Raw genomic sequence first — 26,665 nt, forward strand, 5'->3', positions numbered from 1 at the left:
ATGGATGGATGGATGGATGGATGGATGGATGGATGGATGGATGGATGGATGGATGGATGGATGGATGGATGGATATATTGATGGATGGATGGATGGATGGATGGATGGATGGATATATTGATGGATGGATGGATGGATGGATATATGGATGGATGGATGGATATATGGATGGATGGATGGATGGATGGATGGATGGATGGATGGATGGATGGATGGATGGATGGATGGATGGATGGATGGATGGATGGATATATTGATGGATGGATGGATGGATGGATATATGGATGGATATATGGATGGATGGATGGATGGATATATTGATGGATATATTGATGGATGGATGGATATATTGATGGATATATTGATGGATGGATGGATGGATATATTGATGGATGGATGGATGGATATATTGATTGATGGATATATTGATTGATGGATATATTGATGGATGGATGGATGGATATATGGATGGATGGATATATGGATGGATGGATGGATATATGGATGGATTGATGGATGGATATATGGATGGATGGATATATGGATGGATGGATGGATGGATGGATATATGGATGGATGGATGGATATATGGATGGATGGATGGACGGATGGATGGACCTACTTGATGAGCATTATTTTATTTTTTAAAATCTTTTTCTATATTATACAAAATATATAATATATTATAATAATATATTATTATAATATATTATGATATTATATACAAGCATCAAAAATATAATATAGAAAATAATATGTTTTAAACTAGATTCATAAATGATTCATAAAATCTTTTTAAATATTTGAATGCAAGAAACTTGCATGCCAGCAGTTTAAACAACTATTTTTTCAGATGACCTGAATTTTGAGTTAATTCGGCTGTCACTTCCATAAATAACTGAACTCTGTGTGTACAGAATGAGATTAAGGACTAGAAGAAGAGTGACAACTGTCCTTTAGCTGTCGTGTGTGTGTGTGTGACCTGTGTGTATCTGTGTGTCCCCGGCAGGCTGTAGTGCTGCGTGTGTTAATTGATCCCAGCTCTAAGACCAGTCAAAATACCTCTTTAGTTTGTAAGCTTTGAGGCTGGTGAGCACAGCTGATTCACTTTAAAACAGTGGCCTCCCTCAATAGTCTGCAGCCTAAACCGATTAATGTCTGTCATCATTCTGCGCCATATACCTGTTTTTAATCAATCCTCTGATTGTGTTGTGATTTGCAAGTTATATTGATGTTTTTCAATCACTTATTATTACCACTGAAGTCATTTTAATCATTTTTTGAATATCACAGAATGACTGAGGAAAAATAATTGGTTGTTCCTCATCATTAAATTGTCGTGCAACACCTACTGTATAATACAACAAAAACTAGCATGTCTGTGGCATTTATGGTTTTCAAAAGTTATAGTGTGGCTAAAATAACAGATTTGTACAGTTTGTAAAAAAAAAATTACAAAAGACACTTTAAGATACTTATTTAAATTTTAATAGTTGTGATCAACTGTAAACAATTAAAGCCAGCTCAAGTCTGGATGGAAATTTCTGTTTGGTGAATTTTTACCCCATGTGTAAGCGTTAACACAATAGTTAACATGAACTAAGAATTTACAATAATTTCACAGCATTTATTATTTTTGTAAATTAACATTAGTACATTCACCCGGATTAATAATGCTGTAAAATTGATAATAGTTAGGTAGAGATTCCTAATGTTAATGAAAGAATATTGTAAAGTGTTACCCAGCATTTCATTAACACCCTAGGCAAATAAAAAAACATCGCACATCAACCGCCCACATAGTTACCGATTTCATTCTTGTGATATGATATACCTCTGATTTTTTTATTATCTCTGTTATAGTAATGTTCCCAATAAGCTTCATATAAAGAGAATGGGAGTGTGTGGATTACAGTATATTGCATCTTCTTACATTTGAGAAACGGAATGAAAATGAATGAATAAAGGAATGAACAATTCTGTCTTATTAAAGTAGTACCTTGTTCCCTCTGTTCTGAGTCCAGCTTGTTTTTGTTCTTGTTTTGTACAGCTTTCTCACACTGTGTTTTGCTTGGCTGAATGATTTTGGGCTGCAGTGCTCATGTAAATGCATCTGTGTTTTTTTGTCTGGCAGTTTACTAAACATGCCCAGAGAGATAATAATTAAGATTCCTGGGTAAACTCAAACTAGTGACCCGTAACAGTATGAAACTTGCAGGGATAGTTTACCTATTTACTCACACTCACATAATTCTAAAAAAAAAAAAAAAAAAAAAAAAAAATTTTTCCATGGAACACAAAGGAAGAAATTCTGAAGAATCTTCACACCGCTCTTTTCCATACGGCAAGAGTCTGTCAAGCTCCAAAAAGAACAAAAATGGTCAACGCAACTCTTTCACTATATTTCAAGTCTTGGCAGGAACAGCAGAAATGCAGCGGTTACCCCGGAAACCCCCGTAAACAAAGCAGCTGCTCTATAGCTAGTACAGTATTTAAATGTTTTAAACAGCCATTCAGATTTTTGCATTCACTATCGTGCACCAAATACTTAAAGACTTAAGGCTATTTATCTTCAAACTTAAACATTTTTATATTTTAATCTGGACTACAACATGCCCAATATATTGTTTTACTGCATTCTGATTCTTTATTGTTCAAAAAAGTTATCAAACCTGTTATAGTATCACATTTTTTTTACAAGTTAATTTAACATCGTGATAATACCGTATACCGTGATAATCGGCATTTATTGCAACATAAAAATTTGATTCCGTCACATGCCTAACAGGAATGTTCCAAGATAAACAAAATATGTTGTGTATAATTCCGTGAAAATAAGGACTTGCATTACTGACTAATAGTCGAAGATCGATATTTGGTATTTTTTATAAATTATTAGCATTGGCCATTAAGTTTTTCTGTTTGGCCGATAAGTGTCAGACTTTTATTATGACAATACCAGGACTTTTATTTTGACAGTGCCCATTCAGGAGTTTCCATTCACTGTCTTAATTAGTTTAATGTCTTTGTCTAACAGCTATCTAATAGCAATTTTTGATTTCAAACTGTGCTGCGCTATATCCAGTCAGCCACTAGATTTAAAATAAGCATTTGAGAAAACATTATTTCCAGTGCGCACAAACTTACTGAGTGGTTACTTCCCTTTTATTCTTGTTTTTAAGTTTCTTTATTTGTTTTTCTGGTTTATTTTTCATTCAAAATAATTTTTTGTATAGATTCATTTTTAAATCATTTTTAATTTAGTTAATATTGTGTAAAATAAATAAACATTACATTGAAGTGTGTTATTTACCAACTTTAAATAGTTTAACGCGAATGTTAGATGTAATGATTTCAGCTTCATATTGACCATCGTCCATTCTACTCTAAGATATTGGCAACGGCCATCAAAAAATCTATATTGGTTAACCTCTAGTACTGCTTTTGTTGTATGGAAAAGAGCAGCTTGAACATTTGGCTAAACATCTTCTTTTATTTTCCATGTGAGGAAAACGGGTTTGAAACATGATGAGGATGAATAAATGATGACCTCCTTTAATTTTTGAGGCGAACTGGTCATCATTAATCTCTCCAGGAGCGCCTCTCAGAGTAATCAACAGGCTCAGTGCTTGTACTTTTCAGCGAGAGCTCTTCAATCATTCGTCTGTGGTGTAAACAAACACGTGGGGATCCGACGCATGTTGTTATACTAGACTGACTGTTAAATCATCAAGTATGAAGTGTTCAAGCACACGCAAACACTGTTCTGTGCCACCTGACTTTAGGCTGGTGTGCCGAGACGGGCGGAGGTCAGGGCGACTCGCTGTTGTCTTCCATTGCTGTGTGTTCTTTTCAAAGTGTCTTACTGGGTCTCCTCTGTGCTCTGCTCACTGTCTGTTCCTTTCTTCACAATGCATTGCATATTCAGAAGCAGCAGCATGTAGGTATATTAAAACAACTTCCACCAGCTGCATGGCCTCTCTTTTTCTTTTTTCTTCCTGTTTTCTTTACTCTTCTGCAATAAGATTCACAACATTCTGACAGTCATCCTGCAGGAGATGCACTTATAAAAAAGACATGAATGAAACTAATTTCCAATTTACAGTCAAGAGTTCTTTGGTTTTGTTTAAAGGAACATTTCAATCAAATGTAAATCCTGTCCTGACATTCATGTCATTCCAAACCAAACCCATATGCTGTTATTTTTCTATGCGGAAAACATACACACGCACACAAAAAGAATTTTTGAGGAGTCTTTTCCATTAAAGAGCAGTTCAAAGTGGCCGTGCCAGTCAAACGTCACGCAAAAACCGCCATAAACAGTGCTATAGTCTTCTGAAGTCATATGATAGCTTTCCACAGAAAAATAACAGCATATGGTGAGTAAATAATGACAGAATTTTCATTTTGCATTGAAATATTCCTTTAATACACTGAAATGTTCAAACCCTGTTTTGAAATGCTTTGTATTTTTGCTCATCCAAGTTCCTTGGTTTGTTCTCCACCCTTTCATCCTGTCATTAATTTCTCTGTCTCAGTGTTTAATGTCTTTTGACCGTGTCATTGTCCCCATGTTTGCCCGTCTGTGGTGTGTTCAGTGTGTTGGCATGGTTTAATGCACGTTGGGACTTATCTTTTCTTTCTTTCTTTCTTTCTTTCTTTCTTTCTTTCTTTCTTTCTTTCTTTCTTTCTTTCTTTCTTTCTTTCTTTCTTTCTTTCTTTCTTTCTTTCTTTCTTTCTTTCTTTCTTTCTTTCTTTCTTTCTTTCTTTCTTTCTTTCTTTCTTTCCTCCACCCTAACTCGATCAGTCTCTATAACTTTACTACATTTTCTCACTTGAATCACATGATTATGAGTCCATTTCCTGTTGTCTTCGCTCTTAACGGACATCTGTCCCTCTTCTCTGCAGGGGACGTGCTTTTCCAGATGGCAGAGGTCCACCGGCAGATTCAAGTGCAGTTAGAGGAAATGGTGTGTACCCTACTCAGCCACCGTCCATTTCTCCCCTTTAGTAAAGGATCTATTTATCATAGATTGCATTAGAAAAGTTTTTTTTTTTTTTATATATGTTCACAGGTTCAATACAAGCTAACTTTTTGTGTAACTTTTCTGTAAAACAAACTCTAGCCATAGGAATTGCATCAAAAGGAGGATTTACAAGTTTGCAGTTGAAATTAAAGATGGTTTCACTGAATAATTAATGTAACTGCTAAATCAAAATAAAAACTCAATGTTTCTACTGTAAAAACTGTAGCCATGGCAGGTAACACTTCATTTTAACGTGACTCGTTACATATGCACCAAATAAGTTGGCAAAACTAAAAAAATTAAGTAAAGTTTAAGTGCACAACCGGCAGATTTATTATGTATGCATACATTTGAATTATTTTGAACTTTAAATGTTTGAGTATACTAATGCATACATTTTAACTTAAAATGATCATGTAAACAGTTTTATTTTATAGTTTTAAAAAAAACATATAACACTTTACATTTTAGCATTTAAAATGAAATAGAAATCCCAGCCCAGTTTCAGTTAAACTTACATTTGTCTAAATTAAAAGAAATAAGTAAAAAACAAAACTCAAAACAATGTTCAACTTAAAAAATATAAGTTAATTTGACTGAGCTGATTTGTTTAATTTGAGTTTGTCCTACTTAAACCAATTATTATTTTGAGCGTTTGGGTTTACAGTGTGTTACATGTAATTACTGTAGTAACAAAAGTAAATAATGCTTAATTACATCAATTACTAACCCTATTCCTAATTCTAAGAGCATGTTTACATGACAATGATGTACTAAAAATGGAAACGTTTTTCCTTTGTGTTTTTCACATGCAGACGACAACGTGTTCTCACGGATCCAACAAAACGACTAAAAATGCTGCATTATTCATGCCAGGCCAGTAGGTGGCGATGTCATTTTGTAAAGAAACACTACGCGCTTATAGACTGAACACATAATACACATGTGCATGACGTCACCATCTTTAGAAATTGTAGTTTACATTGAGACGATAACAACAGTTTAGTTTTCAAAAACTTGCACTTTGAAACGTTTTCAAAAGTATGCGTTTTCAGGCCCCCAAAACAAGTTGTGTAAATGAACGATCAAAACAAATAAAGCGTTTTCTGTTTTTAGTTGAAAATGTAATCGTGTAAATTCTATAGTGAGTACATGTATAGTAATATTACTCAGTTCTTAAATGTATAATTACACTGTAACAATGGCACCTTAGAATAAAGTAACCCCACGCAATTTTCTTTAAAAAAAACAAAATGAGGGACGAGTGATAATTATTTTCTGTGCTCAACATTATACTACAATTGCTGTCGATAGTCTAGTCTATTGAACCCATATATTATTGTATAATCTGCACATGTGCTTTCAGGTTACTAAATAAGACAATTTAATGAATTTCACTCAATGTTTCTGCTTTGTTTGCAGTTGAAATGCTTCCACAACGAGCTGCTGTCGGAGCTGGAGAAGAAGGTGGAATTGGACGCGAGATACTTGACTGTGAGTCCGCACCTCATCCCACTCCTTACAGATGACAAGACACACGTTGAGCACACTAACACTCTGAACAGAAGCGCCGATTAATAAAACCACTCTATATTTTTCTGTTTTACTTAGAATACATCAGATTATGAAAGTAATATGGATTGTGAATGGTGTTTTAGGACCAGTGAAATGTTTCAAACTGTATGCTATATTATTATTATCACTTGACTTCGCTGTTGTGTCTCTAATGCTACACATGGCCCCCAGTTATCTTTTCTGACATGTATTACCGTTCAATGTTTTCATCAGTTTGGGATTGGCTTTTTTTGTTGTTGTTTTGGTAACACTTTATTTTATGGTTCGATCTTCAGTTAATTTTCAACTAGTTGCTTATTAGCTTGTATATCAGTTGTTTAATAGTACTTATAAAGCACATATTAAAGCTGCAGTCCGTAACATTTTTTTTTTTTTTGGTTAAAATTAATCAAAATAAATTTTTGAGCAAGTACATAACAGTCATTGTTCAAAACTATCTCTTTACCTTAGCCTGATTCACAATGGTAAGCTTGTAATAATGTTTTATAATTACATTGATACTGTTGGGTTTCCGCAGGAAATTTGAACATGCAGCCGTTCGTCTTTGCATCATTACGTCACGTCTGTTTACATAAATAACCAGTTCCAGCTAGCAGGCTAAATCACATGTGGAGGATGTGGATGGATCATTTATAGCCTTTTCTCACAGCAGCTGCAATAATTATCATTTTGAGTTTCACCCGTAGTCAAAAGCAAAAGACTTCGTACTTCGGAGTGACTACAGAAATTGAAATCTACAGTTAACAGTTAGCGCTAATACACAGTCACGCAATGCTGATGTTTTTAACATTAACAATTTGAGAACTAAGTATAACAATAATAATAATTTGCACGGTTTGATGTGATTCAAGCTAAGCGAACATTAGATTTAATCACCATTGACAGCGTGATTTATTGTAATGCTTTTTTTTTTTTTCCTCAGTTGGTCAGAACAAAAGTGTCAGATTTGTTACTTGTTCAGATGACATTTTCCAGTGAAAATTCTCATTTTGGTGAGCCTACCAAGACTACAGTCTGTGATTCAGAAGTACAGTATCCACACCAGTGTAGACTGACAGCAAACATTAGATTCATCCGCACTGAGGAGTCGTGCCGATGCACAACCCACGTAAAGATGATAATTCTGCAAATAACTGCAAATGCAGGTTTCAAACAGAGATGGCGACAAACATACAGACTGCAGTTTTAATGTCTTATCCTGCAGGACCTTATTCTACATCCCTTAATCCTACCCAATACATGAATTTAAATGCTACCAAAACTACCTTACTAACTATTAATATGCAGTTAGGAGTTTGAGGCAAACGTTGTAGTTAATAGTGAATACATGTTTCCTAAACTGAAGTGTTACCAAAATGATTTGTAACAACGTAAACATTTTTTCTGTTATCTTTGCTAATTTCTTAAAAAAAATAAAAAAAAATCTTACTGTTGCCAAACTTTTGAACGGTAGTGTAAATATGGTTATTTAGCATTTTTGAGTCAAATTTTGCCTTGCCTCTTGGCAGTCAGATGAAACATTGAGCCAAGAATATGTTAAAAAACAATTTGGATGACTTTGTTGCCACTGTTTTTGCTGTTTTGCATATACTGTATACTCCACATTTAGGCAAATGTAGTAGCTAATTTGAAAACAATTTATATTTATGCTTTTGGCAGATTCTTTTATCCAAAGCAGCTTATTAGTACATATGTTCCGTTTGATTCAAAAACACAACCTTGGTTTTGCAAGCGCCATACACTCTTAAAAACAAAGGTTCTTTATTGGCATTGATGGTTCCATGAAGCAGGTTCCATGGAATTTTTCCATTGCACAAAAGGTTCTTTATAGTGGAAAAGGTTCTTTAGGTTATTAAAATGCACTTCACACTAAGAAAAAATTGTTCTTTTAAAAGATTAGTTCGCTTTCAAATTAAATTTTCCTGATAATTTACTCACCCTCATGTCATCCAATATGTTCATGTCTTTCTTTCTTCAGTCGAAAAGAAATTAAGGTTTTTGATGAAAACATTCCAGGATTTTTCTCCATATAGTGGACTTCAATGGAGCCCAAACGGTTGAAGGTCAAAATTACAGTTTCATTGCATTTTCAAAGCGTTCTACGTGATCCCAGATGAGGAATAAGGGTCTTATCTAAAGAAACCATCACTCATTTTCTTAAAAATAAATAAATAAATTATATAAGTTTTAACAATAAATGCTCATCTTGAACTAGCTCTCTTTTTCTTCTCTATTTGAATTCCAGCAGTGTAGACGCTGCTAAGTGTATTACTGCCCTCCACGGGTCAAAGTTTGAACTAATTGTTATATTCTTGCACTTGCATATTGTATTTGACAATTTAGTTCAAACTTTGACCTGAGGAGGGCAGTAATACACTTAGCAGTGTCTACACTGCTGGAATTCAAATAGAGAAGAAAAAGAGAGCTAGTTCAAGATGAGCATTTATGGTTAAAACGTGTGTGTATATGTATATATAAATTTTAATTAGAAAGTGAACTAATCCTTTAAGAACTCATCACTAAAAGGTTCTTTGGGGAACCAAAAATGGTTCTTCTATGGTTCATCGCTAGGAAAACCCCATTTTGGAACCTTAATTTTTAAGAGTGTACAGGAAAAATGCCTACAGAAAATTTGTGTACACTACACAGCATACTTTATATACTGCTTTCTTAGTATGTACAGTAGTATGCCATTCCAAACAGACTTGTAAATCTACGACTATAGATGTTAATCTTGCTTTCTTGTATAGCAAAGGCCTTGTTTTCCCAATATTCCCATTTGCACTGTTTTCAACAAATGAAAGTACACAATTTGCGGGAGATTAAAGTATGTTTGGAGCAGTGCTGGGAGAGATATCTTTAGACCGTGAGTGGGTTGGAGAAGAGCTGTGTGGAGCAGTTCATTGGGGGGGGTTTGGGCGACTGGGATTGGGCGTCGCTTGTCATCACATTGTATTCAGATAAAATTAATGCCTTGCCGTCTTGCCTTATTCAGCTCTGGAGAAAGCGGTCTGCAGTCATTCCCCTTGGAAACCAAACACTTTTTTTTTTTTTCCCTCAGTCCACACATTCTGTGCAAACATGTTGAGTTTCTGCTCTGGAGTCTCTATTTAGGTCTGGAAGATTATTATGATACTCATTTTGTGCTGGTGCACTGATTTACCGTTAAATAACACGGTTGATTTTGTACTTGTTAGTCGGAAGAAAATGTTTCACAGGTTCCAAATGCATATTCTGTCCTGTCCTCAACAAATCAAGGATGTCTAAAATACTTTGAGAGAGGTTAGCTATTAGAAGGTAACTGAATTTAACCAGCCACACGCTCCGTCTCCTCGAATACCAAGAGAAGTCATGATCCGTAACACTTCAGACTTGATGTTATATTTATTCCTGTTGAGCGTTTTGAATCATTCATGTGCTGAGAAAAGGGGATCATGGCTGGCAAAGCAGAATCTTCCTTTTCTCTCGCCGATTGCTCCATCACTCACATGTAACGCTGTCTTTGTAGACACATTCCTGCTGTGCAAGAATCTAGTTGAGCTGCCAAACTATTTATAGACGTGTAGTCTAGAGATCATTCTCTCGACGTACCTTGTGTAGGATGTGTGAAGGTTCTTATATCTAGAAATGTTCTCAGCCTAGTGTATCAGCCTCCATAATTTGGCCGTAAGCCATGTTGTGCAGTTGGGAGTGAAGACCTTGGCTTCTTTCTTCTGCAGACATCAGAACGCACTGCCCTGAAACCCCAGACCTTCAGCTCTCTTCCAGACCCCTGTGAGTTGTCTGGCTTTTGAAGGCATCGTAGGAGCCTGACTTGAAGGCTGTTCCTAACAGTTGCTGGCAGAACTTTTTCTGCATTCCCAGACGTTTTAGCCACATTCTACACAGTCTCACATGTGGCATCACATGTGTCCTTTGTTGAGAAGACAATCCCAGAATTAGGAATGTGCTCTTTGGTCATTTTAACTGATGATTATTCAGCCGATCAGTCAGATGTGTCCTCGTTATTCGGTGTGAGACTGGCTTTCAGTGCAGCAGCTTCATTTGTTGTTCAGTGTATATGGTCGTTGTTTTGCTGTTTCATCACATTTAACTTTCAGCATCTCAAACCATGAGCGCAGGCAGTGACTTTTAAGACCCGTCACATTAGGGATAGCAGATGAAGATGAAGGAAAATGTTGATTATGAATTGTGTTTGATCCAGTACTGAAAATGCTGACAAAATTAGGCCATCATTAGCTTAGCAACATGCTAACATCAGATTCAGTAGAAATATTAGTATTATTATATATAAATGTTCTTGTTATTATTATTATTATTATTATTATTGTTATTGTTATTGTTATTATTATTATATCATAATTATCATCAAAATATCATAATTGTAAATTGGTGACTTTTTCTGTACAATAATACTTGCTCAACTACTCATAAAGATGATGATGATGATTAGTAGTAGTAGTAGTAGTGGTGGTATGATTGTTGTTGTTGTTGTTGTTCTTCTTCTTCTTCTTCTTCTTCTTGTTGTTGTTATTATTATTTCAATTAATAATTATATCACAATAATAATTGTGATCTAATAATATTTAACTAAAAAGAATGATAATAATAATACATAACTTTAATATAATAATAATAATGATAATGATTATTATTGTATAAATGTTATCATGTAATATTATAATAAATAATAATAATAATAATAATAATAATTAATAATAGTAGTATGATTATCACAATTTTTAATAATTATGAGTATCACAATTAATAACAACTGTGATCTATTATTATTATTAATTGTGATCTAATATTTATCTAATAAGAATGATGATAATAAATAATAATAATAATAAAACAATACTTTAATATAATAATAATAATAATGATCATAATTATTTTTGTATAAATGTTATGTAATATTATAATCAAAATATAATAATAATAATAATAATAGTAGTAGTAGTAGTAGTAGTAGTAGTAGTAGTAGTAGTAGTAGTAGTAGTAGTAGTAGTAGTAGTAGTAGTAGTAGTAGTAGTAGTAGTAGTAGTAGTAGTAGTAGTAGTAGTAGTATCACTATCACAATTATTAATAATTATATGATTATCACAATTAATTAATTGTGATCTATTATTATTATTATTATAATTATTATTATTATTAATTGTGATCTCATATTTATCCAGTAAGAATGATGATAATAATAAAACATAATAACTTTAAAATACTAATGATTATTATTTTTGTATGAATGTTAACATGTAATATTATAATCAACATATAATAATAATAATAATAATAATCATTTAATAATGATGATGATGATGATGCTGATGATGATAATCTAACATAATAACTTTTGTATTATTATTATTATTTCACCAAAATATCACAATGATGATTTCTAGTGGCACAGTCCTACAGACACTGACAATTATAATGTCAATTATAATGTCAGAATTAATTGTGATATAATGCTTATACAACAACAGCAACAACAGTATTAATAACATTATATGCATGTTTTTTTTTTTTATTATTGTTGTTGTTGAATCATTGCATATGTGTTGTAACATATATTGTATTAGAAGGTTGTTGGCTCAGCCCTGTTGTGTGTTGTTGTCATGAGTGCTGTGTGTCTGTGTACTGCACACGAGTGACCATTAAGAAAGAAGCTGTCTATGTAGGTCATTGACAGTCAGTCGGATGCAGTCAGGACTCTGCCTTAGAGGAGGGCAGCTGCTTGTGTAGACTACAGACAGCGAGTGTTTTGAACATGACTTTTGACTAGTGGGTTTTGACTCACGTGTCTTTCTCAATTCAGTAGTTACAGTCTGATGATTTCTGCATTTACCAACTATGTTCTTGTGTTTTTTCTCTTGAAGGCGGCTCTTAAGAAGTACCAGATGGAGCACAAAAGCAAAGGAGAGAGTCTGGAGAAATGCCAGGGTGAGCTGAAGAAACTGCGGAGGAAGAGCCAGGGCAGCAAAAACCCCTCTAAGTACGGCGAGAAGGAGTTGCAGGTGAGCCCCCACACTGCCGCAGGTCGTGAACAGAGCTAGCGTGTCGCTGTGGGCTCCGTCCAAGGCCTTTGAAAGGGACGGAGGTGGATGGATAGGCTCTGGTTCAGCAAGACCACCTACATCATGTTAATGCTGAGATGATTTTAACAGCGTCTGAATGTAAGAAGTGCTGCAAGCCTCTTGAGGCAGTGAGAACACAATGGGTGGGCGAAAGCCGTAGGTGTGTATACAAACAGCTCTGCAGCATTTCAGCTAAGAGGTTGCGCCGAACACGCACACACGCAAACATCACAGCTGTTTTTTACTAACTTTCCTGTCTGTGGAAAGCATGCGAGTGGACCAGGCCCCAACCCTACTGTATTAATTGCAGTGTGTGAATGATAGCCTGCTGAGAGGAGTCTTACACTATGACAGCGGGGCTGTGGAGACCCGGCACAGATCAATAAGCAGAGTGCATGTGCTCTCGGAAGCTTACGCGCTCTGCCGGGTCTGAAAAACGCTCCTCCTGACCCCATTATGGAGTCATGATATGCCTGATCTGATCACACTTCCTCTAAATGTAGCTCTGCAGGTGTGTTCTTTGCTTTTAAAGTTTTTATTTTCAGGTTGTGACAACAATGACTATTATTATTGATGATGTTGTTGTATTTTGATTATGTTTAGAAAATTATTGTATGATAACAACTATTATTATTATTATTATTATTATTATTATTATTATTATTATTATATCACAATTGAAGTTATAGTTCAGTTTGTTTTTTATTTATTTGGATTTTCCAAGTTTAGTTTATTATTATAATAATAATAATAATAATAATAATAATATCACAATTGAAGTTATTTTCAGTTTGTTTTTTATTTATTTGTATTTTCCAAGTTTATTATTATTATTATTATTATTATTATTATTATTATATCACAATTGAAGTTATTTTCAGTTTGTTTTTTAATTATTTGGATTTTCCAAGATTAGTTTATTATTATAATAATAATAATAATAATAATATCACAATTGAAGTTATTTTCAGTTTGTTTTTTATTTATTTGTATTTTCCAAGTTTATTATAATAATAATAATAATAATAATAATAATAAACTTGGAAAATACAAATAAATAAAAACAAACTGAAAATAACTTCAATTGTGATATAATAATAATAATAATAATAATAATAATATCACAATTGAAGTTATTTTCAGTTTGTTTTTATTTATTTGTATTTTCCAAGTTTAGTTTATTATTATTATTATTATTAGTAGTAGTATTAGTATTAGTATTAGTATTATTATTAGTATTAGTATTAGTATTAGTATTATTAGTATTATTATTATTATTATTATTATTATTATTATATCACAATTGAAGTTATTTTCAGTTTGTTTTTTATTTATTTGTATTTTCAAAGTTTAGTTTATTATTATTATTATTATTATTATTATTATTATTATTATTATTATTATTATCATCACAATTGAAGTTATTATTTTTAGTTTGTTTTTTTATTTGGATTTTCCGAGTTTAGTTTTTATTATTATTATTATTATTATTATTATTAATATTTTTTTTTATTATTATTATTATTTCTGTTATTGTATTTAGATTATGTTTAGAATATTATTATTATCATTATTATTATCATTATTGTTATTATTTATGTTATTGTATTTAGATTGTTTAGAATATTGTGTATGATAACAACCACCATAATAATAATAATAATAATAATAATTATTATTATTATTATTATTATTATTATTATTATTATTATATCGCAATTTAAGTTATTATTTTAGTTTGTTTTTTGTTTGGATTTTCCAAGTTTAGTTTTTATTTTATAATTTTTAATGTTAGATTGTTTAGAATATTGTTGTATGATAACAGCAATAATGATAATAATAATAATAATTATTATTATTATTATTATTATTATTATTATTATTATTATTATTATTATTATTATAGTAACAGTTGAAGTTATTATTTTAGTTTGCTTTTATTTGGATTTTCCATTTTAGTTTTTATTTTATCAAAAAGACTAAATGACTACAGATACAGTAGTTGTAGTTTTTTGCAGTAGTATTTTTCCCCCATTCATTTTTCCCATAGGAATTTACAAAAAAAAAAAAAAAATCATTAAAGAGCAATAATATAGCCATGAACCAAACCAACCAGCAGTGAATCATAATATTACAAACTTTGATTTGAATCAGGAAAAAAAAAAATTGAAATTCTGAGGAAAAAGACAAATTACAAGGCTGTGCTTTAATGAGATTACAATGGACTACAATCCCAATAAGCACTGAAAATGACATAATCGAATTTTTAAAAAAAAGAATGATGAATATAAAACTATTGATGATTTATATTGAACCAATGTAGTTTGGTCATTGCAAAATATGGGGAGGAAAGATTTTTTTCAAAGTGCTTAACATAAAGATATACAAATATTTATAATCTTATCAGATGCATAATAAACTAATTTGAAATGAAATAAAAATAATAATAAAAGAGAAAAATGCATAAATAAGTGAAATCAGTATGACTCATTCAGTTCATTGAGTAACTGCACAGCTAACAGATGCATTTAGCTGCTTATATATACAAATTCTGACAGACGTTTAAGAGTGTAGGGAGACTGACTCCCATTATATCATTCCCAGTTCTTACGCAGTTATTCGCAGTGCTTCATGGCTACAGTTGACATGATTTGCTAGTTTCTTTACAGAACTATGGGTAATGTTTCTCATTATTCAAGTTGTTCCAAACCTGTACGAGTTTCTTTCTGTTTGTTGAACACAAAAGAAAATATTTTGAAGAATGTTGGTAACCACACAGTTGATGGTAGCCATTGACTTCTAGAGTATTTTTTCCTTCTATAGAAGTCAATGGCTACCATCAACTGTCTGGTTACCAACATTCTTTATATTAGCCCTCTTTTGTGTTCAACAGAGGAAAGAAACTCATACAGATTTGGAACAACTTTACAGTGAGTAAAAGATGACAAAATGTTAATTTTTTGGGGTGAACTATCCCTTTAAGTTGAAATAATGCATGTGATACCTTATAAGTAAAATGACCCGTGGTTGGTTCACCTGTCAATCAGATGGTCAGTTCTTGACTTATTTGATTCTATCTGACACAATGCACAGTTTAATCAAAAAGTTAGTTCACCCATAAATGAAAATTCTGTCATTAATTACTCACCCTCATGTGGTTCCACACCCGTAAGACATTCGTTCATCTTCAAAACACAAAATTAAGATATTTTTGATGAAATCCGATGGCTCAGTGAGACCTGCATTGACAGCAATATAATTAATACTTTCAAATGCCCAGAAAGCTACTAAAGACATAATAAAACAGTTCATGTGAGTACAGTGGTTCAACCTTAATGTTATAAAGTGACAAATACACTTTTTGTACGCCAAAAAAAAAAAAAAAAAAAGACTTTATTCAACAATATCTAGTGATGGATGATTTCAAGACACTGCTTCATGAAGCTTTACAAATCTTTTGTTTCGAACCAAAGTCACGTGAACCACTGAAATTTCGAAACGTTTCGAAACTCTTATGATGTAACAAAGCCTCGTTTACTGAAATCATGTGACTTTGGCAGTTTGATACACGCTCTGAACCACTGAATCGAAACAAAAGATTTGTAAAGCTCCGAAGCTTCATGAAGCAGCGTTTTGAAATCGCCCATCACTAAATACTGTTTCAAATATGACTTTAGTAGCTTTCTGGGCATTTATATTGCTGGCTATGCAGGCCTCACTGAGCCATCAGACTTTATCAAAAATATCTTAATTTGTGTTCTGAAGATGAACGAAAGTCTTACGGGTGTGGAACGACATGAGGGTGAGTAATTTATGACATGATTTTCATTTTTGGGTGAACTAACCCTTTAAACCATCCAACACTGTTTGGAAAAAAACCTAAATTCATTCTTCATTTTCATAAAAATAACTGTATACAAAAGTCTTCATAATAGGTAAAGGTTGTATTAGCAAAAGTTAATATTGCTTGAGTGTTAGCACGGTCAGATGTAGGGCTGAATTTGCCCTCGGGCCGTGAGCATGTGGGAGCAGGTATCTGTCAGTGACTGCTGATTTGAGATGCAGTGCTGCTGGGAGTTTATACAGTAAATGTGTCAGTCTACTGCCAGATGCCCTGCAGATAGTGAGCTCAGGATAGGTGGAGCTTCACTCGCCTTAGAGAACTGCAAATATTTAGAGTTTTGTGATTTTTGTAAACTAAAGCTACAAGGGGTACAGGGTTGCCAGGTTTTTACAACAAAACCCGGCCAATTGCTACTCTAAATTAGCCCAATTGCATTTCAGGGGTATTCACCTGGTAAAAATCCTGTGGGGAAAAAAATCTGCATTTTTTGGCGGGGTTCCCCTGGTAAAATTAGCGTTCCGGGGGCTAAATCACATTATTGCGATTGCTTCAACCCGCGGACATGAAAAACAAACCCGTGGCAACACTGTTATAGTAGCCTAATTTCGCAGGAAAACCACGGACTTGGCAACACTGAAAAGGTAATGAATTACATTGCTGGCAACAATTCTTATACTTGTAAAGAAATAACACTTATTCAGCAAGGATGCATTTAATTGATAGAAAGTAACAGTAAATACATTTATAATGTTACAAAAGATTTCCTTTTCAAACAAATGCTGCATTTTTTTTTTCAGTATCTAGAAAAAAATGGTTTCCACAAAATATCATGGAGCACAACTGATTTCAACATTGATAATTATAATCAGAATAATGTTTCTTGAGCATCAAAACAGCATATTAGAATGATTTCTTAAGGATCATGTGACCAGTGGAGCCAAGTCCGCGGTTTTCCTGTGGAATTGGGCTACTTTTAATTTGTTGCCGCAGAATTTTTTTTTTTTTTTTTCTCTCTAGAACTCGACTTATGTACAGTCACAGCTATTTTACTTGACTTTACTTCACAGCTACTTTAATTTACTTAAAGTAAATCCAATCAATCTCATCCAATCAGATCGGTAACATAATGAAGCAATAAGTGTCATGTTTAAGAATGCCTTATACCCATGGTAAAATCCCCGTAACACACTATAGCTTATTCTTTTAATAAAATGACAGCAGTCACAGATGTTCAGTAAGTAGTTTGATGTTTTAATATTAATAGTTTGCACAGAGTTTCGGGCCTTACAGTTGCCAAGCAACACAGTCACATGCCATAATAATACTGTATATAATGTTTGGTCACAATCGTGTGTCTGTATTTTACAACGACAATGACCACTGCTTATCAGATTAAAAGTTGTATAATTACGCATTTAGATGATATATTATGAGTTATTTTATGTTTCTGAGCTTCTAAAAGATCAATTTTCAATACCTACTTCAGTCCAAAGAACAGAGCACCTCTCATTTTCTACCTCAGACTCTTTTTCATGGAAATGAGGCCTTGAGCAAGAGCAGGAAAAGTCAACTGATTTAGTCGAGAGCCGCAGGGGAGCATAAAGCAAAGTCTGAGTGCGCACACACATAAATGCAGATACTTCATCCATATTACCGTAATCACACCGCTATTGCTTAGAGTGATGGTGGTTTGGAGGTTCACGGATTGTGATTCATTGGAAAAGCTCCATGAAAATGCATGAATTGACTTCTCTGTCTGAGCGTGTTCAGAAGACTATTTATGCACTTTGTTTTTCTCACTCTCAACTCTGTTGTACCTCCGTCCTCTGTTCTTTTTTTTTCTTCTTCCTGTTGCTGCTGAAATAATTAGTCGCTGAAGTCCCTCTGAAGATGCTAATTAGCTAATTATTCAGTTCAGTAGAGTGGTCTGAGGTACAGCGGGAGGGATATGAGATTCGGCGGAGGTCTACGGCGCTTACTCTCGCTGTAATATCACACGTTAACAGACATGTCATGCTTCTGAATGGTGTGGACTCTTCAGCGAGTTCAGGGAAAGCAATTAAGAGTATCTACAGAAGAACACTTGCATGCGCTGTTAGTGCACATGTGAGAATTATCCTGAGAGAGCCAGGGATTGTTGCTTTACTGGGCTGGAGAGGAAGCTGCTGTGCCACAGGATGAAGGACTGCTGATGTCAGAGGAACGAGTGGAGCTGTGGCTATATCAGGCTGACGCAGCGGGACACGCAGCAGGAAGCGTTTAAGTTAGAGAGGGCTTTGTACTTTACAGCATGTGAGTGTTGCTTTAGACATAGAGGGATTCCACCTCCCATCCAGTACACAGCCAGAGTTCAAAAAAAACTTTTCTTCAAATGCTGGCTAATTTATGAATATGTACTACTTATAAAAAAAAATCATATAATAAGCAATCGTTTAGCTGAATATTTGCAGGAAACAACACAAGTCATTATAATAATGTGTGCCTCCTCTCACAAAATCAACAAACAAAAATGTCAAATCCTAATTATTTTAAATTTAAATCATTGGTGTTGCACACATGATATCTGCTACATAACCCTATCTAAGCTGATTGGTATCTGGCACTTTTATTTTTAGTTTAATGTTATACATCTTTTTTTTAGCATTATAATTAAGATTATGTTTATACTAAATTTATCATTTATAACTAAATTTAAGTTATGTTAAGACCTACACTATTCGTGGATGTCTTAAAGCTTCGTGTTTGAGAACCACTGCTTTAAGGCCCTGATATTCTTAAAGGATAACCAAAGAACGAACTGTGTGATGTCATTTCAAACAAAATCAAGGCCAAACAAAGTTTGTTTCGATAGTTCAAACCAGATGGTAAACACCTTTGAACTACCATTTGGTGCATGGCAATTACATAATAGGTAGGTGTGGCTCTGAAGCTCCACCTTCTTGAATGTGGAAATCTTCACCAGTTCATTTCTTCGGTTCAGTCTGTCATGGTCAGACATCCGTGAGTAAAAACATGAACACACTGAAAGATCTGGAAGGTGGAGAGTCGAGACGCTGATGTCTCAGAAGTCCAAGGCGAAACAAGTGCGACAATTGACCAAGGTGGAGCCAGAGGGACGAGGGAGCCTGGCGAAGCCTAAGGGACGACGGACCAAGGTGGAGCCAAGGGAGCATTGAGTCAAGGTGGAGCAAATGTGTTGGTGAGCCCGAGGTGGCTCGATGGCTTAAGGTGGAGCTGAGGGATCCACAGATACTTATGTCGGCTCACACACCTGGACAGACTCTGCATTGGGATCGGGCTCAAAGTAAAGAGGCTACGAACGTAGCCTCTGGCGGTTGCTCTGATTCTTGCTACGTGGTGGGATCGGGCTTCGGGTCTGTGGTGGGCTCTGGCTCTTTCACTGTGGGCATGGCTGAAGGCTGACTGGGCTCTGGGTCTGGAGTGGGGCTGGCATTGTCCTCAACCACATGGCAGATGGTAAAGGGTTGTCTTTACTAAACAGTAAGATCATCTTACAGTTTCGTTTGAAATCTTTAGAAACTGCCAGGTGAATTTTCAGAAAACAGCCAAAAAAGCTAAATACTTCTGTGATATTATCAGTAAATACCTGGTCAAACCCCTGAAATCCTGTTTAGCACTATAAAATCATCTCTTATAAAGTAGATCCATCTCCTGATATTTGTGAAAGATTGTAGGTTTTTTTATTGAAAAGATAGATGGGCATTCAATCCTCCCTTATTCCATTTCACTCTAATACTTTGCTTGACTTCAGTTAATACAGCTAGCTTGAACAGCTTTCAGCCAGTGTCCTTTTCTGAGCTGAGAGACTTAGTGATGCAGATGAAATCTGCAACTTTGCCTCATGATTAGTCTCTGTATTGTCCCTGCATTTTTAAAGCACACAGTTGTCCAGCCTTTGCTCAAAAAGCCCAATGTTGATGCAAAGTGTTGCCCCATATTAAAAATGAACGATTCTTTCAAAAATTATGGAAAAAGTTGTTGTCACAGTTGCTCCCTGTTTTGGACTCAACTCAGGTACTTAAAGGATTAGTCCACTTTCAAATAAACTTTTCCTGATAATTTACTCACCCCCCATGCCATCCAAGATGTTCATGTCTTTCTTTCTTCAGTCGAAAAGAAATGAAGGTTTTTGATGAAAACATTCCAGGATTATTCTCCTTATAGTGGACTTTAATGGCCTCCAGATGGTTGAAGGTCAAAATTAGTTTCAGTGCAGCTTCAAAGGGCTTTAAACGATACCAGACGAGGAATAAGAGTCTTATCTAGAGAAACCATCGGTAATTTCCAAAAAAAAAAATTGTAAATTTGTATGCTTTATATAAACAAATGTTTCTAAGTGCTTTATGCCAAAAATGCATTTCCGTATTCTCAAACAAGTTTACGCTGTATGTCCTACACCTTCCTTATTCTACCTACAGAAAAACTGTAACTGGCTCCGCGTTAGTTCCGTAAGTAGAATAGGTAAAGGGTTGTCTTTACCAAACAACCCTGAATTACAACTCATCACTGTACTGAAACAGCTTTGTTAAAAGTGATGAACAATTTGTTACTTGCAGTTGACTCTGGTGATATTGCAGTTTTGGTCTTACTGGATCTTAGCACCGCTTTTGACACACTAGATCACAATATCCTTCTGTCACGCCTTGGACAGTGGATAGGCCTTAAGGATACAACACTACTTTGGTTCGAGTCATATCTTAGATCCAGGGCATTTGCAGTGGCTATTGCAAAGTTCTTCTCTTCATCTGTTTTTCGATTCTGCTATTCTGTGGGGTTCCTCAAAGGTCTATTTTGGGGCCATTACTCTTCAATCTGTACATGCTTCCACTTGGTAATATCATTAGAAAATATATAATCTCTTTTCATATAATCTGATGATTCACAGCTGTACCTTCCATTAAAATCTAGAGACTCTCTGCAGCCTCTCATGGACTGTCTCGAGGATATTAAATGCTGGATGGCAAATAATTTCCTGCAGCTCAACAATGATAAAACTGAGGTGATTATCTTTGGTCGCTCCAAAACAAGAAACTATTTACTCAGACAATCTCTCTCCATATGTTTTCTTTGACTCTGAGCTTTGTCTTGAAAAACAAATTAGCTCAGTTGTTAAAAACAGCTATTACCAGTTTAGAATCATTCATGCATTTTTTACATAACGTCTGGACTATTATAATTCTCTATACCTTGGTCTTGCCCAATCTTCACTGGCACATATGTAGATGGTTCAGAGCACAGTAGATAGACTGTTAACTAGTGCAAATTTTAGCTTATCTTCACTGGCTTCCTGTCTTTTTTTAGAATTCAATTCAAGATTTTGCTGACTGTTTTTAAATCTCTTAATGGACAAGCCTCATCTTATATTTCTGTTATTTATTTGAATTCAGCTCCAAAGTCTCTCAGGTCTGCCAATAAGGCTCTCCTACATGTCCCACGGTCACGTCTTAAATTAAATAATGACAGAGCCTTTGCAGTTACTGCTCCATGCTTATGGAGTCATTTGCCAACTGAAATTTAAAAGTGCTCCTTCTATAGCTGGCTTATATTAACTTATTGATTAGTAACGGATTAGTTTGGTAGTAATAATTAAGCTGTAGCCTAATCCAAAGATGATGCATGATGCAGAATGAATGGTCAAAAATTAAACAAGAGTTTAGGGGTTTAGCGTTGAGCAATATAAGCCAAATTTATTATGCATTTGAAATATATTATTGAGAACCCTCACACAACTCAAAAATTGATAGGTGCGTAAGGTAATGTCTTAATGTCACATTATATTTAATGCCATGCTGTGCAAGCTGTGCAAGTTTTTTTTTTTCTTTTGAAATGTCATCTTGGCAAACACTTTTGGAGGTTTCCGTCAATTAGATACTGCAGGATCTTGGAGAGAAAATACCAAGTTTTCTAAAACAATAAATGCAACTCTATGGTATTTGGGTGGAAACTGTGCTCTTTCAAAAACATTCTCTAAAAATTACCATGGTACATGATACACATCATGACACTGAATAATTAATCTATTTACATCAAAGTACTGTAAGGGTATTCGTTGTAGATGAGCAGTTCTTTGGAATAGCTGTTGCTTTGTGGGGAGGAATTCATGATAGTGTTGACAGCAACATAAGCATAACAATACCTGTGTCTGGAATTTCCCTGCGGTACATGTGTCTTCGGTTTCACTTGTTAGAGAAATGTACCTTGTGTCATAATAAAGGTTGAGCTGGACTGGTTCAGCATGTCCCAGAGTGCAACACGGCTGTTTTTAGTGAGTTTTTCTTATTCTCCAAATTAAAGTAACATGTTATTGGAACTGTAGCCTCCCTTTGGCGAGAGATGATGCTGCTTCAAAATTGGTCTGCATTGTGTTCTGATTTTTTTTTTAAGTATAGGCTATGTGTCCACCTAAGCATTTTTCCTAAGGCCAGCATATTTTCTTTCAATTGTTATCAGTAAGAGCGCCACATTTTTAAAAACAGCAGCATGTAGCATGACTAAGGTGCTAAGCATCTATTTCACGCTGAACGCTTGCCGTCTTTTTCTGGATGCTGAGAGTTGAAAAATGTTCAACCCTGGGTAAAACCCAAACAGTACTCATCACTTTCCCTTTTTACCTAGTCGTCCAATTACAGTGGTGGAGGGACGGGACAAATACCACACCAACCAACCGCCACATCCTGCTTGTACAATGGCAACAGATGACAACAATGACCACAATGGAACAAAATCATATAAAATAAGAGCCAGAGCAAATACTTTACATTGTATCATCATTTTTATACTCCAAAACAAACTAACGTCAAACTTTTGAATAGTAGTGTATCATGCTTTTGGATGAATATTACTTGAATTTTCAGTATGGTAATAAATAATCAAGACATAGTGCTGAAATCTTACTGTGGCACGAGAATGGGTACCGTGCAGCACTGTCTCCATCGATAACTAGTAGGGCCGGGTATTGACACAATTTTCACGATTCGATTCAATTTCTATTCACATGTTAGCGATTTCGATAAAATTTCGATTCCGATTCGAGTCTATATCGATTATTTTGGATGCATATCAGATACAATACATGGCAAATTTTCTTTAAAAATGGCAAAAAAAATCTCTCAACTACTGCTGTAAACTAAACATGGGAGTCAGTTGGTACTACATTACTGTAATATTGAAGATTAAAATGTATCTTATTTATATACAAATACTTGTATAAACAGTACAGTCCAAAAGTTTGGAACCACTAAGATTTTTAATGTTTTTAAAAGAAGTTTCGTCTGCTCACCAAGGCTACATTTATTTAATTAAAAATACAGTAAAAACAGTAATACTGTGAAATATTATTACAATTTATAATAACTGTTTTCTATTTGAATATATTTCACAAAGTAATTTATTCCTTTGATGGCAAAGCTGAATTTTCAGCATCATTACTCCAGTCTTCAGTGTCACATGATCCTTCAGAAATCATTCTAATATACTGATCTGCTGCTCAAGAAACATTTAATGTGTACAATTATACAAAATATGTGTGTACAATATTTTTTTTTCAGGATTATTTGATGAATAGAAAGTTCAAAAGAACAGTGTTTATCTGAAATCTAATCTTTTGTAACATTATAAATGTCTTTACTGCCACTTTTGATTGATTTCATGCATCCTTGCTGAATAAAAGTATTAATTTCTTTAATTTCTTTTCAAAAAAAATAAAAATAAAAATTCTTACTGACCCCAAACTTTTGAACGGTAGTGTATAATGCTACAGAAGCTTTGTATTTCAGATAAATGCTGTTCTTTTGAACTTTCTATTCATCAAGGAATCCTGAAAAAAAAAAACTGTTTTCAGCATTGAAAATAATCATAAATGTTTACTGAGCAGCAAATCATCATATTAGAATGATTTCTGAAGGATCATGTGACATTGAATATATTTAAATAGTACACAGTTATTTTAAATTGTAATAATATTTCACAATATTACCGTTTTTACTGTATTTTTAATTAAATAAATGTAGCCTTGGTGAGCAGACAAAACTTCTTTTAAAAACATTACAAATCTTAGTGGTTCCAAACTTTTGGACTGTACTGTAAATAAGATACATTTTATGATGATGATGTTTTTTTTATAATAAATAAAGTTTAGAATTACATAATCATATTTCTACTCCAATTCGTTGTTTTGAAATATAAACATTTAAATCGTGGCTGTCATAACTGATTTAATCAAACATGCATTAAATATCGAAGAACATTAAAAATGATAATGAATATGTAACGGTGCATATATTTATCAGAATTCTTCTTTCTAGTGTTCATTTATCTATTTGACTAACAAGTTTATGGTTACTGAATATGTTTTTTCTGAGGTAAATGTGACGTTACGTGACATTGTTTACAAGCTGTTAATAATTGCTGTTGAAATCGCGTTTGAAACACTGATTGAGCGATTTCATGTGACATGATACAGATTTCGGAAAGTTGTATACTGCATCTTTTAACATACCTTTTAGATGTTTATTCATGTTTATTTCACACTGTAACTGGCATTAAAGTGGAGAGAATAAGTTCACATGTGCTCCGTGCTGCCGCTTCTCTTTAACTGAGGCGCTACAGCGATCTGTCACGCCACATTTTACAGCGCCAAAATGGTATTATTATTTTTTGAATCTCATAATAAGATTTAAAACTGAGACGTTGCTTCATATCAAAAGTAACAACGCACAAAGATTATTGCGATTTATTGGATGGGAGGCGCGCTGCATTTTCTGTTCATTCTTCAACTGAAAACCGACTAGACTAATCGATTCTTGGGATTAAAGAATCGATATTGGTTCGTAAAAATAAGAATCGATTAAAATCGAGAAATCGATAATTTTTTTTTTATTCAGCCCTAAAAACTAGAGCGAATGTGCTAAGCCACATGACCTGTGTGACATCTTTCATAGCGGCTGATTGAGTAGGTCTGACAGCTTCCATATATGAAACGAAGGGTCCTGCCTTCTCCATCCATCACTCCATCAGCACGCCTGTCATCCGCGTCATGCCTGTCCACGCGGCCGTCTGCTGTCATGACCTCTAATGAATCTTTTCATCAAACACTCATTCCCCATGTTCTATATTTCTGTTGCGCTTTTCCTCATTTCACCTCCTGTGCTGTCGTACCTCACCGTGTCTCTTTCACACTGCAGTACTCTATGACTCATGGTAGAGTTGTATCTGTATTTTTATTCTGGAGGGAAATGAAAACATTCTGCTTTATCTGGGCTGTAAAACAAGTCTGCATCTCAGGTTAATGTATTATTCTGCAAGGCAGGAATCTTCCAAAAATTGACCCTTTCTTAATGTATTCTCTCTTTTTTGTCAGGAAATATAATTTTGCTTGAAAAATGTCAAATTATGCGCACATAAAGGGGTTTTGAACAATGTTTCATGTTTTTTACCTATTCATCAGTGATGCAGGCCTCTATTTGTTCAATGCTAAAGACTATGTGTCTTCAACAGGGGGGTTCTGCCAATTATCAACCTCCTGCTGGGATTCTGCCAATTATGGTTTGATCTCAAGCTAATTTTTGAAGTTTTAGATCCGACAAATCTTTCATCAGCCCTCCCACATTAAGGCTACATTCACACTGTCATTTGGGATTGACAACTGCATTCACAGGTGTGAGTCTTGAAATGTCCCGTTCAAACAGCAACTTATAGTAGCGCCTCAAATGCCGTCTGTATGGGAGTTAAAGTGTTAGTTCACCCAAAAATGAAATTTCTATCATTAAGTACTCACCTTAATATTGTCCCAAACCTGTAAGACCTTAATTCATCTTGGGAAAACAAATTAAGATATTTTTGATGTAATCCGAGAGGATTGAACCATGTGAATACAGTGGTCCAACCTTAGAGGGTTAGTTCACCCAAAAATGAAAATTACTCACCCTCATGTCGTTCTACACCCGTAAGACCATTGTTCATCTTCAGAACACAAATTAAGATATTTTTGATAAAATCCGATGGCTCAGTGAGGCCTGTATTGACAGCAAGATAATTAACACTTTCAATGCCCAGAAAGCTACTAAAGACATATTTAAAACAGTTCATGTGACTACACTCTAAAAAATGCTGGGTTAAAA

At 34.3% G+C, this 26,665-nt stretch overlaps 1 protein-coding gene across 4 annotated transcripts in view; it reads left to right on the plus strand.

The window, feature by feature from the left end:
- Nucleotides 1-26,665, plus strand: part of baiap2a (BAR/IMD domain containing adaptor protein 2a) — a 122,888-nt gene that overhangs the window by 70,069 nt on the left and 26,154 nt on the right. For all 4 annotated transcript variants that reach the window (XM_067381442.1, XM_067381443.1, XM_067381444.1 and 1 more), the window contains exons 4-6: nt 4,909-4,970; nt 6,450-6,521; nt 12,485-12,622. In XM_067381442.1, coding sequence (XP_067237543.1) covers nt 4,909-4,970; nt 6,450-6,521; nt 12,485-12,622 — 272 coding nt within the window. The remainder of the gene's footprint in view (nt 1-4,908; nt 4,971-6,449; nt 6,522-12,484; nt 12,623-26,665) is intronic.

Source organism: Chanodichthys erythropterus, chromosome 3 (assembly GCF_024489055.1).
Source record: "Chanodichthys erythropterus isolate Z2021 chromosome 3, ASM2448905v1, whole genome shotgun sequence".
In the NCBI taxonomy this organism is placed as follows: Eukaryota; Metazoa; Chordata; class Actinopteri; order Cypriniformes; family Xenocyprididae; genus Chanodichthys; species Chanodichthys erythropterus.